Below are 14,842 nucleotides of genomic sequence, written 5' to 3' on the forward strand. Positions count from 1 at the left end.
AACCAATGTCATAAAACAATATGTGTACTACTGTTTCATGAGAAACTATTTGTTCTGTAAGCCTTCACCTGAAGTACAATAAAAAAAAAAAAAAAAAGTCTTTAAAAAGCATACCTGACTCAGGAAATAACAATGGATTTACAAAAGATTTAACTACCTGTTTATTCACTGATGAAAGGTTTGAAATGAAAAGTGAGATGCCACAATTTGTTCAACAAAGGAGAAATATTAAATTATCACATACACCTACTCTTATTGACTATTTCGTTATCTGACATTTTGCATTTACGACAATAGTAAAAAATCTACTATTCGACTATTTTGAGCATTAATGACCTACATCTGGCAATAATGGATGCTGAAGTGTGAGGCCAGAGTAATTCTGGCTGTGATGGTTAAGGTTATGTGTCAACTTGGCTACGCCATGATTCTCAGTGGTTTGGCAGTTATGTAATGATATAGTAGTTATGAAACAATGTAACTTGGCAGTTATGTAATGATGTAGTCATTCTCCATTTTGTGATCTGACATGGTCATCCTCCATTTTTGTATGATGCCGATTATCTCATAATGACCTGGTCTTTGGAACCTAGCCATGCTGATAAGTGAGGAGTGGGTATATAATAGTCATGACAGACTATTATGTAGCCATCAAAAGGGATACTGCAGAATGATATTTAATGATCTGAAAAATGTTTTGTGATGTACTGTAAAGAGAGGGAAAAAGGATAGGTATGGCATGATTGTATTCTTGTGAAAAGCATATATATAAATGTTTGGAAGGATAAACAAAAACATTAAAGATGATTTCCTATGGAATATGAAATTACTAATGATTTTTTTCTTTCCTTTTTCAATGTTTTATGTATTGAACATGTATTATAAACACAAATTAGGTTATTTAAAATTACTATTATAATTAGTATTAATTTAATAACTCTATAAAGAAAACAATATATTATTTAAAACAACCTTTAAAGAAACACAAATCATTATGTACAAATTATGCCTCTTCTTTCACTAAACTTCACTTGGAATCTCACTGCTTGAATTTTTCTTATCCTGCTTTAAGCAACATATAAGTTTCTTTCAGATATGGTCAACGTATCAGAACAAGTGTTGACTGCTGTGTACGATGGCAATATTCATTTTGCACTGGTTTTGTTGCTACCTATAACTACTACTGTGAAATGACTTTTTTTTAATGATATTATGTTAATCCCAAGGATCTCTACTTCTTACACTTTCTTTCCAAAAGAAACAAATTATTTATGTCTATGTGGCTTTTCTCTGTTCCAAGATGCTCCAGTCAGCTAAAAAAAAAAAAAAAAAAAGTTCCGGAGAGTCCAGAATTCATGACTCTATATTCCCAACATAGACAATGTGATCTTGTCCACTATCCTCCTCTTTCTCTCTGAATGCTAAATTAACATTAGCTAAACTCTGCCAGTGTCAGCATTTTGTAATCTGGATTCAGCTAAAGAATCTGTTTTTTAAACAAGCTATACTTTTCTCTGTTTCTCAACAGATTCTAAAATAGAACCATAGAACACCACTAGCAAATTTAATGGACATGTCTACATTCCTTCTAGGTCATAGACAACATTACTGAAGTAACTTAACATTTTTCTTTGAGGTTATTAGATCAAGAAGACTGTATAATGCTTTGCCAATTTAATTTAGACAGGTTAGTTTGTTCTGCTTGAGTAATATATATCAAGCCTTACAAATAGCACCTAGTACCATGCATCTCCTCCCTCTCGAGCCTAATATTTACTGAGCATTTTTCTGGGAATCAGGCATTGTGTGGAGTGCTTTACATTACATAAGTTTTCTCACTCAATTCTAATAATAATCCTGAGGTAGGTGATGTTGTCTTCACTTTATAGGTGAGGAAATTGAAGCATAGAAGTTAAGCTGCATGCTCATCTCATTCAGCAGTCATTGGCAGAGCAGGGATTTGAACTCAGACAGTCTTACTTGGTAGCCCACTGTATAATTAGGTGATCATTCAATATGTGGGATTATAGAGTAGGCACTGGTCTCAGAACTCCCAGTGGAAAAAAGAATGATTGTTTTAGAAGAAGCCTCCATGATGGTCCATTTCTTTAAAAGATTGTAGAAAGTATTCTGAAGATGAGAATGGGTGACATATGCTGAAGACGGGTATTATTCTTTATAATGAAGGTGTCTGAAAGTTAACTTGGATTTTTTTCCTGGACCCACTGATTCACAGTTTAAATCACTGTTGGTAGAAGCTGATTTTCTAAAGCAGCATAGGCTCTTAAGCGTGACAGATAGCTCTACCATTTCTTACCATGTGATCATGGGCAAATAGCCTAATTTCTTTGAGCTTCAGTTTCCTCATCTATAGAATAGGAATAATACTAATTATCTGATGGAGTTGTAAGAAGCAAATCTACCCCAGTAGGTTTTCTGTTGTGAAGACTAAATGAGATGAGATAGGAAAAAGGTCCTAGTAGAATGCCTGGCATACAGCTCATGCAAATGTTTCCTTCAAGGATGAACTGGTGGGATCCAGAGCTACCTTCATCTCCTACTACCAATGTAAGAGTAAGAGTAAAAAACATGAAAAGGATGTATATTTAAAGTCAAATATAAGTGATTCCTACTGTCAGTAATTTTGTATCATTTTATTAATTAATCTGAATCATTGATAATTGACTATAAATATACTTAATTAGCAGTTTCAAAAGAAACGAAGAGATTTCACATTAAAGTAACCCCAGAAATGTCTAGGCCAAGAAGTCTGTGAAATATAAATGCCATTTGGGGCACAGCAAATCTGTTCATTTTCAACCATTAATCGGTTTTCATTTGTTTTAACACAGTGAACTGACCTAAAAATCAAACTTGAGTTAGACAAACAATAGTAGAGTTAAGAAACCTCTGTCTGGTCAGATAAACAGCTAGGTAAATTCTGAAAGGAAGTTCTAGAGTACCATGCAAAATAGCCCTGGAAACCTGGTTCTTGCCTCTGGCAAATTACTACTACCCACTTAACTTTATGATCTTTGAGACTATGTTTCCTGTCAAGTAAAGAAGATAATGGCCCTTATCTCACCAGTTTATCATGGAAAGTGTTAAACCACATCAGGAGAATTAAGGATCCATGTGAATGCAAGGTTTCATCATTATCTTACAATGACCTGTGAACTTCATAATTTACTTCCAATATCTGTTCTAAGCAGACACCTTCTTTCTTACAATGACATCTTGTCTTACTCAGGATATTAGACTATAAATCCATGGGATGGGTGTCATGTCTAACTTTATTCCACATTACACATCTCACACAATATTTACATTAAAACATTCAAATAAAATAAGAGTCCCATTAAACCCGTTACTGTCGAGTGGATTCCAACTCATAGCGACCCTATAGGACAGAGTAGAACTGCCCCATAGGGTTTCCATGGAGCAGCTGGTGGATTCGAACTGCCGACCTTTTGGTTAGCAGCCATAGCTCTTAACTGCTGCGCCACCAGGGCTCCAAACATCCGGTAAAGGCTTCATAAAACATAATTACTGTAATTGCTCAAAACATTATCCCCCCAAACTGTCTTGCAGTCTGACCACTTAGTTGAACTTCTGATATTAAAGGGTTTCCTAGTCCTGGCAAGAAGAAAAAGGGGGAGTACTTTATAACTAGTGAATAACAAACATCGATTTTTTAAGAGATTATTTAGCAACGAGCTTTTATAACAAAATATACTCTCCATTTGACTTCATGAACTGATCAGTATTCCTTTCTTCAGATTAATGGGCTGAACCTGTCTTATTAACCTGATTTAAGGCTTTAGATATTAGCCGATTATGAACATCTCTCAGGTGGAGAACGTCAGCACCCCTTCCACAGCCCATGAAATCCAAATCCACAGGCCATGAAATCCAAATCCCTCCCAAAGATTCTGGCTAATTGCTGACATGCTTTATGATCTTCAGGACTCCTTTGCCTGTTGTGCCCTAGTTTCCTCTGGTTCACACCATGCAAAAAGAATGTGAAATTCAGCTCTCCTGAGTTTCCTTCCAAACATGACTCACATAAGCACATCTTCACTGACAGCTGTTAAGAGGTCCTGGCGATAAGTCACATCCATACACATGTGGGACAGGAAATAGTCTGAGTAAATAGTATTAACTCATTGGTGGGAAGGTACAAAGTGGGACTAATGAACAATGTATAGACCAGTCTAAATGATCAGAGGGTTTTTAAAGAGGCCAGAAATAGGTAAGGTTTGAAAGGAAGGCAGTCAGGCTGTGGAAAGCTCTGAATGCCAGGCTAGGAGCCTGGGCTTTACTTGGAGGTAAGAGGGGAGCTGGATTTGAAAGGGAGAAGCTAAAAATACATATACCATTTTGGAAGCTATAAAAAGAAAGTATAAAATATGGCTCATATGAGTTGAGTTAGGGTCATATATGGGTATATACAAAGAAAAAGATGGGGAAGAATGGAAAGGACAGCCTTGTTTTCAGAGGGGAGGCATTTTGATTTTAACCAAATTTCTTGACTATGAAGTAGGAACTGATCTTGGGAGATAATCTATGTGTATTATTATACCATTGGTAAGAAATACAATAGCTTAGAAAACCTTCCACATTGTGTTATAAATGCAGCATATATAATTACATGCCTTTTGAACTACAGTGTAACTTAATTTACAGCATAATTAGGTGCTTTACGTAGGATTTGAAGGTAGTAACTGGTAGAATGCCAACTGAAGAACTATACATAGAATTTACAGTGTTGTATAGAAAGCAACAGAGAAGGAATAAAAAAGGAAGAGAAGGAGGGAGGGAAGAGATGAATATTTATTAAGTATCTTCTACATTCTGGGCACATGTTAGGTAAGGGGGACACAAAGCTTAATAAGATATCTTGAAGAGTTTATAATCTAGTGGGGAAGAGAAAGTTTTACAGGCAATTTCAATTAAATATTCTACAACAGGGATAAACATGGAAGCACAGAGGAAGAGCCCTAACCTTGTCTTCAGGAGTTGCAAAAGGGGGGTGATCTATTAATATGATCTCGAAACTGAACTGTGTCTGGTCTGAGAAGCATCCTCTGTATTTTGTAATGAAAGCAGTATTCATAACATTGGTGAGAGCCCTACCAGAGAAGTAGTATGATTCTACAGTGAATGGGACATGACAAAGTGGAGGCAGAGAGGGAAGACAATTCTGCCCATAAGATGAGGGAGAGAAATAAGAGGAAGAGGTTGATTTAAGCATGTCTAAATGATTATTCAACCTGTATGCTGAGCAAACAATCCAAGAAGTTGGACTATATGAAGATGAAGGCAGCATCAGGATTGGAGGAAGACGTATTGACAACCTGTGATATGCAGATGACACAATGTTGCTTCCTGAAAGTGATGAGAACTTGAAGCACTTACTGATGAAGATCAAAGGCTACAGCTTTCAGTATGGAGTACACCTCAACATAAAGAAAACAAAAATCCTCACAACAGGACTAATAAGCAACATCATGATAAATGGAGAAAAGATTGAAGTTGTCAAGGATTTCATTTTCCTTGGATCAACAATCAACACCCATGGAAACAGCAGTCAAGAAATAAAATGACATATTGCATTGGGCAAATCTACTGAAAAAGACCTCTTTAAAGTGTTGAAAAGCAAACATGTCACTTTAAAGACTAAGGTGCACCTGACCCAAGCCATGGTATTTTCAATCTCCTTATATGCATAGGAAAGCTGGACAATGAATAAGGAAGACTGAAGAAGAATTGATATGTTTGAATTATGGTGTTGGCAAAGAATATCGAATATACCATGGACTGCAAGAAGAACGAACAAATCTGTCTTGGAAGAAATACAGCCAGAATGCTTCTTAGAAGCAAGGATAACAAGACTTTTCTCGCATACTTTGGACATGGTATCAAGAGGGACCAGTGCCTCGAGAAGGACATCATGCGTGGTAAAGTATAAGGGTAGCAAAAAAGAGGAAGACCTTCAACAAGATGGATTGACACAGTGGCTGCAACAATCAGCTCAAACATAGCAACAATTGTGAGGACGGCGCAGGACCAGGCAGTGTTTCGTTCTGTTGTACACAGGGTCGCTATGAGTTGGAACCGGCTCGACAGCAGCTAACAACAACAACAAATAATGACAGGGAGAAGTCAATGAAGGAGAGAAAGAAACAGGATCAAGAGCAGATAACTGATGAAGCAAGATCCCTGAGGAAAGGAAAGGTATGAGATCAGCAGTACAGGGGACACGTAAACTTTCACTGAAACAGAAGGGAATGGGGAAAGGATGGATAGAATAAAGGCTTCCCAGGACCTATAGACTGGGTCATAAACTGAGTCATAGCCTCCGATAAATAATGACTACCATGACACACACCATGATTAGAGATGCCTTAGCCTAGCAGTTCTCGAAGTTGACGTGGAGAACCCTGGATCTGCAAGGTCAAAATTATTTCCATATTAATACTAAGACATCATTTGTCTTTTTCCTTCTCATCCTTTCGTGAATGTACACTGGGATTTTTCAGAGGATACATAATGTGTGATATTGAAACAGACTGAATGCAGAACAGATATGAGAATCCAGCTTGCTCTTGGTAAGCCAGATATTAGAGATTTGCAAAAAACATAACAATACCATTCTTCTCATTAAATTCAGGACAAATTGGTATTACAGATTTTTCTGCTTTAAGAAATATGATTATTTTCATAAAAATGTTATTTATGCTAACATATAAACCCTTTGCCGTTGAGTCAATTCTGACTAACAGTGACCCTATAGGACACAACAGAACTGCCCTGTAGTGTTTTACAAGGCTGTAAATCTTTATAGAAGAAAACTGACACATCTTTATCCCATGGAGCTGCTGGTGGGTTTGAACTGCCGACCTTTTGGTTAGCAGCCAAGTGCTTAACACTGTGCCACCAGGGCTCCTCTGTTAACATATACTGGGGTTATTATTGCCTCAGTGAGATGGAGCGACACAGTGGCTACAACAATGGGTTCAAACATAGCAATGATTGTGAGGATGGTGCAAAATTGGGCAGCGTTTCATTCTGTTGTACATAGGGTCACTACGAGCTGGAACCAACTTGATGACACCTAACAATAATTATTTTTTAAGTCATTTAAAATGTCTTAGTTTTAATTTCTAATAAGGTCACTATCAATATATATATAGTCACACAAACAAAAGCTCTTTGGGGACTTCAATAATTTTTAAGATTTAGAGGGGTCCAGAGACCAAAAGTTTGGAACCCGCTACCCTGGGTGACAGTAAAGGTGAAAAAGATCTCTCACATGGCTAACCTGGCTTTGACTGGTCTCATGACCTCCTTCCTTATAGCTGGCTGTATTTGTGTTTGTCTACACCAATCTGTTAACCATATCTGGCAATGTTCTGCTGGAGTAAAGTGGGGACTATAATTAAAAATCCATTTATTGTCATTGCACTCTTTGCTCAATACATGACTCAACCATACACAAATTACAGTATGTATTACATATAAAAGGTACTTAAAGCTTTGCAATGAGATGAAGGTATATCCTTTAATGGTATCTTATAATGAGGTCTGACTGGGTCTAGCAGTCAATAATCTTTTTACATCTGCCTTATTGAAATTTCACTGGGATAAATAGACAAATGCTACTTGTTGCATCTGTGCTATGTTCACTCCAGAGGAGGGCTTTAAAATATCTTTGTGCCAAATCTTGGTTCTCAGAGCTCCAGTCTTTAGCTGAAACAATCTGTCTGACTGATGAATAAAATTAATTTCTGATATAAGCTAAAGTACAGTAATAAAACAAAATTCTGGATCCAGAAGTTCTAACCCATAGGTTTGTCTTAAAAGGAGAGTTTTTCAGAACCAAGAACAAGACTAGTTCAGAGAATAAGCCCTTGAAAAGAAGAGTTATGTTGAAATTCATACTAGTTTTATTAAAAACAGAAGCAAATCAGACAGTATTTATATTTTTAAAAAATTTACAAAAGCCAAACATTTCTTTTAAAAGGCTACTCTCCTTCACTAAGCACTGTAAATACCTTAATTAATTCTTGGGATTCTAACAGCCCTAAAGGCAAGTCTTAAAAACGATATTTACTTAGGGGTATAAACTGCAATGACATTTTGAGAGGGCACTTGAAAATATTTAGCAGAAGCCTAACATGCATACTCACTAAGAAATTCCAGTTTTAGAAATTTATCCTGAGAAAATAGGCAATGACATAGATATAAAGATGTTCACTACAGCTTTGTTTATAATAATAATAAAAAAATGGAAAGAGCCTAAATATTCAGCAAAATAGAGTTGATTAAGTAAATTATGGTTCATCATATGATAGAATACTACATTGCTATAATACAACATATAAAAACTATTATCATAAAATTATGGATGACAAGGAAAGGTCAATGGTTGACTATACATTGCTGAGGGAACAAAAAACAAGTTATAAAGCCAATACTGTATGATCCTATTTTTGTTTAAAAAATATATGTGCATAGAAATATCTGGAAGGGTATATACATGTATAAATTAATAGTATTATATTGGTGTTTGTGATCACAGGTAATTTTTATTTACTTCTTTTGGGGGATTGATACTCTGATTTTTCTACAATGAACACTTTGACTTATAAAAATAATTATTAAAGTATTTACTTTGTGCAATCACTCAGTTATTAGCATTTTTCTAATTCTTATAACACTGAATATTGTACGTACTATGGAGAAAACTGATTGAAGGGAGAGAGGAAGAGAAGGAGGGGTAAAGCAGATAGACTATTACACTGTTTATTATTTTATCATGCATATTTGTTATGAAGTTAATCATATATTTAGCAATCTGAAAATAAATTTTCAAAGGAACTTAGTAGTGAATGGTTAATGTTCATAAGATTGCAGTCTATTCCCATAAATTTAATTTTTTCCTCTTTGGAAATACCCATTTTGTTGTGTAAGGAGCAGGTGGCTTTCTTTTTTATAAGTCCCTCCATTGCCTTGTCAGACAGAGCTCTCAAAACTTTTTTGGGAGCTAACCAAGCTTTATCTAACCAAACCCAAACTGGCATATGGACTTCATCCACATGGTCATATGAATCCTTTGGCTGATGCCTACTGCCATGTGTCTAATTGGTTTTATAAAATCCATGCTTGAAGAAGACTCATGTAGTTACATGAGTCTGTGATGCTGTGGGACTAAGGAATGTAGTGGCAAAGAGGCTACTCTAGCTGCTAACCTGGAATCTGGTGCCCATCACTGCCACCAAATATTGGATGTATATATTCCAACAAAGAAAGAATCTTAGTAATTCTGAGTGAAAAATTTCTATCATGCATTTCAGCTTAGATCTACTAATAACACTTCTTTAAATGCCTGTTAGACAGTGAAATCTGGGAATAATTATCAAGCACTGTATACACTGTTTACAATAGAATCATATTTCTTTTCTTTTTATCCCCCTCCCACTTTCTTTTTTTTTTGCATAAAAAGTAGAATGCTGCTGAATGGTACCCAAATGTCTGTTGTATACCATGCCAATACAGCAGCTCAGCCAAAAATGCGAATAAAACAGTTTGCCAAGTAAAAGACAACATAACAGATTGGTAATGGTTTCTATCTTGACAGAAAATGAAAATGATCCCTCAATGTGTGGCCACTCATGTGGACACATAAAAACGTCTTAGAAGCAATCATTTTACCTCAGATAACAGACCTTGACAGTGTAGTACAGCACACTGGCTGACTTTCACATCTTAGAAATGCAGCAACCGTGACCTACAAAATAGTCTGGGAACCATGTAATTTATGCATAACACACATGCACATGCCATGCATTCATAATATTTGCTATAAATCATTCTGAATACAAGACTCCTTTTTCTGGGTGAAATACACTTTATAAGAGAGGATCTAAATCACTAGAGACTTGATAAAGTTGAATTGGTTTATTCATGAGAAATGACACTGTTGCTTATTAGGTTACAAAAACTGAATGATCTATATTGCAATAAAAAGGCATTATATATAGGGACCTCATGCGTTCTATATGATTCTGCATAGTGCCTTGAACACTAAAGGTATTTTTATTAGGTGTTAGATAAAACAAATACCAAAAAAATTTTCAGAAGTGCATGGTGTCTGACTCTGTTTAAGAAAATGCAATAGAAGGCAAAAATGAACCCACTAAAGACTTGCTAATAGTTTCTTTAACTTATTTTCCCTTCCTTTACCGCTTTCTTTTGTTCCCCAGAGAGAACTAGCCATCATCATTGACCAGTGATTTTTACCCCCTGGCTTGGTGAATTTTTCCTATTTGTTTTTCAACTCTCTGATAAGGATGTTAGAAAAAACATTGATCGTATTGTGAAATCACATCAAAAACAAAAATGACACTTTCAGAAACACATAATTGATATCTGAAGCTAATGAGGAATCCAGAATGAGAGATTACTGACAAAGGGGCTAGGAAGAACCTTGAGAAGTTAAATGGTCTTGCCAAGTTGAAAGTAAATTTGAATCCTGTGGGTTATGAGTTTCAAATGAAACTTCTGGGGTTTGAATTTGTTGGTGACTTTCCTGTTCAATAAAAAAGGACTTAAATAGCTTACAAAAAGGTTAAAAACATTATTGGGCATCAAACTGCTCTTACAAAACACCATCTTGATGAGTTAAGTGTAAATGAATCAGAAACACAGGGATCATATTTCCTTAAAAAAATGCATATGGATTCAAAAATAAGGGGAAGAGGACTTGGCAAAACAATTTTTTTTTTTTTGGTGGTGGCTGAACTCAAAACATTTGAAAGATATTTTGAAACATTCAAGGAATCCAAAATAAAACTAAACCTGTCCAGTCATATAAAAAACAGAAAGTTCTTCTGTGCAGTGTGTACTTATCTACATTTATCTCTATGGGTCAGTCAACACTTACTGAGCCTTTGCCTTTGGCACAGAACTATGGGAGAAACCAGCTTCTGCCTTTAAGCAACTTTGAATTTAAGTATAAACAAATATACATAAATAATAGAAACCTATTAAAAGAAATCTAGAATTTTCAGAAAAATTGGCATATGTAATCCAGATTGTTCAGAAACTATAAACTGAGAAATATACAAGGTCCCAGATTAGGTAGGGTTCATTCCATTGAAATCATCCTCCCCTCAACCCTTTTGATTAAAGTTATAAACAGTTGCAGAGTCTTACTTGTTTAAATGTTTTCTTAATAAGTGTTTTTATGTCTTTTTAAATGTGTGTTCCAACCCTCCTTCCTCCATCCTCTAGATTCGTGAGTGCTCAACAAATCTTGCTGACTGGTTTCCTGGAGAATGGGAGTGTTGAACAGAGTTTTGAAATAGGGGCGAGATGCTGTTTGGCAAGAGGAGTGAGGCTATGATTCTGGGTTAGGGTAATGGCACATGTGATGGTTCAGAGGAGCCAGAGGGTGAGTCATGTGTAGGGGGTGATATACTGGTTTGCTTGCAACAAAGTGCCTGAGCCAGGGTAGAGTGGGAGGTGGGGGAAGCTAGGTGTGGGGTGGCCTAATATACTGCATGCAAAATCAACTTGAGGACAGAGAAGTGTGATAAGGGAAGTCACAATTCACATTTTTTTTTTGTTGCCAGTATAGGATACAGTTCTAAGCACAAGATATGTAGATGTCATTAATTTTTTATTTCTTATCAGTGTCTTAAAAAGTTGAAAAATATCCAAAGACAAAAGTGAAATGAACTAAGTATGCATTGCTAGGAACCTGTAGATCAGAAACTTGAAGAGGAACTTAGTAGGATTATGAAACGGATTACTGAGTTCTAAAATGTTAGTGTAAAAGTATAAAAAAAATTAATGATGTATAGTCTCTTAAGGTTGTTTTCTAACTGTTTAACGTGACTGAGTCTTATCTTCTCCACAATATTAGAAGGTTATTTGGGCATAGATAGTGTCATATGTTTCTTGTATATTCTCTACTGGCTAGCACAATACTGCGAATACATCAAGCACTCAATAAATACTTATCAAGTGAAATGAAGTAAAAGCGTGATTCAAAAGAAAGCTTCCTTCAAAAGGAAATACAATGATGAGGATAAGAGTGGAGGAAAAGTCTGAAAATGGGATGATGTGGTTGAAATGTCCCAGCAGTGTCTCTGCTCTGAGCCTATTTACTTATGGTTAATATAAAGAAATCAAAGCCCTTACCATCCTTCATCATCTTCTACTTCTGTTTCAGAAATGTCATTTTCAGGAGTTTCAGCGATCGCTTGAGTGAGTTTAGATTTAAACTGATTCAGCAGCGCAAGGGTCTGAAATAAAAATTAGACTGCTAAGTTTTATGATAAACATAGTTTTCAAAGAAATACTTAAATTGGCTAGAAAAGAAAATATTCTACCAGGATGTAAACCACTTAGATAAATGTCTCATTTCAGAGGAAAATAACAAAAATGCCTTCAAGCTACGATAGTGACATTCACATCTTGACATTGTCCTGTTTGGATTGCACTGAATTTTTCCTCAGAGATAGGTGACTATTTTCTGAATTGGGGAACATACATTTGCTTATATAGAAGATGCTTAAACTTTAAAATGCATGCTTATTAATAGTTAAATTTGTAATGTCCACAAGGCAGGGAGGTAATTCACTAAGATATATGAAATAAAAAATAAAAAAAAAGTAACGAATACTATTTTCATTTAATTAATTACCCAAAATGTATTAAAAAAAATCAATGTTGGGGAAGGTGGTATGAATGAACACATTAACTGTTGAAAGATGGGTAAACTGGACTGGTATCTTTAGTAAACTTTTTAGCAATATGTATCAGAAACTTTAAGATGATTATTCCCTTTAATTCAATAATTCCAACCCTGAAATACATTATAAGAAAATCTGAAACACAGAAAACGGCTTATGCACAAGAAGTTCACTGCAGCATTATTTATACAAGGCGAAAACTGGAAATGTTAAATGTCTATCAATTAGGATATAGATAGATTTGGGAAAAAGCAATAAGGAGGCTATTAAACTGCTACTAAAAATTATATACATATTGCTGAGGGAAAGAAGCCACATGTAAATATCATGTTGAGTATGTCTGAAAAAAGAAAAATGAAAACATTCCTGTGAATTCTTGTTTGGCTCCTATGTTCTTTGTGGGGAAGAAGCAACAAGTACCTCTAAGTCTGTAATCACACTGTCTCTGGTTATACCTTAACAATTTGCTACAGAATTTGACCAGAGAACAGAATGTCAGGGAAAGTTTTCTTGTTCCACAGTTTTAAAGAGTACATTATTATGAAATGGAATAAAGTGTTACCTGTTTAAAAATCAAGTGCCTAATTAAAATTCTGATACATTCAATTTAAAATAAATTTCATAAGAAAAAAATGTGTGATAGTTCGACATGTGAATAACAGATACAATAAGGAGTCACTATAAATTGCTAGGCTCTAGAATTTACCTAGAGAATATCATTAAGATCATAGCTCACAAAAAAAATTAAGTAGGTTTTGGTGGTTTAGAACCTAAGCTCAATAAACACAGGTGTTACCAAAATAATTGAAAAAATAGGAGCAGTTATTGCTAAAACATAATGGTACAAAGTGCCAAATACATTTCCGCATGTATTAAATATTCTGTGTGTGCTAAAATATACACATTACTACAGTTGCTGAATGAGATGAGTTTTGGAGGAAATACTATAAATTCCTGTAGAATATCCTTATAGACGTTCTGAGGGCTGCCGAGTGTTATGGTTTAGGTATTTTTACGTACTTCTAGAGTAGTAATTATAGGACTAAGTTCTTCAAACAATGTTAACAGATAAAGAGCACATCCTTTGATTTTAAACTTTATTCACTGAAAAAAAAAAAAACCTTTATTTACAAACTTTTTTCTTAACCACGCTATAATTTTTTAAAAAAATTGTGATTTAGGTGGAAGTTTACAGAGCAAATTAGTTTCTTACTAAACAGTTAATACACAAATTGTTTTATGACATTGGTTGCCAACCCTGATCATTTATTCAACTTTTATTATACTTGTTTTATAATATGAAAAAGAAATCGCTATGGAAAAATTGGAAAATATAGAGAAGCAAAGCAAAAATAACTATTATCCCACCACTTAGAATAATCTAGCATTGTTAGCATTTTGGTATACAGGCAGTCCTCAGATTCTGAACAAGTTCCGTTCTTAATTCTTTCTTTAAGTCAAGCTTGTATGTAAGTCGGAATAGCCAGGTATGGTTCGTATCTAACGTCAGTTAGTCAAATGTTTGTCTTAGTATATGGTATATAGTGTATCTTTCTATGCATAAAAAAAAAATTAAAGAAACACAGATAAACGAAAACATCTTTAACATAATAATATAGCAATAATAATAATAAATGGGTTTTGATGCACGTCACAAAGTAGTACTCATTTGTTATTATGAACTATTGAATGGTCTTCGAATTTTTAATATAATAGGCTTTACGGGGGTTGGTTGATAACTATAGGTTGTACCTAAGTCAGAGATACCGGGACTGCCTGTGTATCTTTCAAGGCTTTTAGTGTGTGTGTGGTTATTTATATATACATATATATATAATATAAGGAGCCCTGGTGGCTCAGTGGTTAAGAGCTCAGCTGCTAACCAAAAAGTTGGCAGTTCGAATCCACCAGCTGCTCCTTGGAAACCCAATGGGGCAGTTCTACTCTGTCCTATAGGGTTGCTATGAGTCAGAATCGGCATGATGGCAACGGATTTTTTTTTTTTAATTACATAAATATTTGTCTCCATATCTATCTATCTACCCACCTAATCTATTTAATCTAATCTATCTATCTAA

At 35.1% G+C, this 14,842-nt stretch overlaps 1 protein-coding gene across 1 annotated transcript in view; it reads right to left on the bottom strand.

Annotated features, from left to right (window-relative positions):
- The window catches only part of CWC27 (CWC27 spliceosome associated cyclophilin), a 260,191-nt gene that overhangs the window by 16,657 nt on the left and 228,692 nt on the right, over positions 1–14,842 (bottom strand). Inside the window, exon 13 of the mRNA XM_004374548.2 lies at positions 12,211–12,314. Coding sequence (XP_004374605.1) covers positions 12,211–12,314 — 104 coding nt within the window. The remainder of the gene's footprint in view (positions 1–12,210; positions 12,315–14,842) is intronic.

Source organism: Trichechus manatus, unplaced genomic scaffold, assembly GCF_000243295.1.
Source record: "Trichechus manatus latirostris isolate Lorelei unplaced genomic scaffold, TriManLat1.0 scaffold00029, whole genome shotgun sequence".
Classification (NCBI taxonomy): Eukaryota; Metazoa; Chordata; class Mammalia; order Sirenia; family Trichechidae; genus Trichechus; species Trichechus manatus.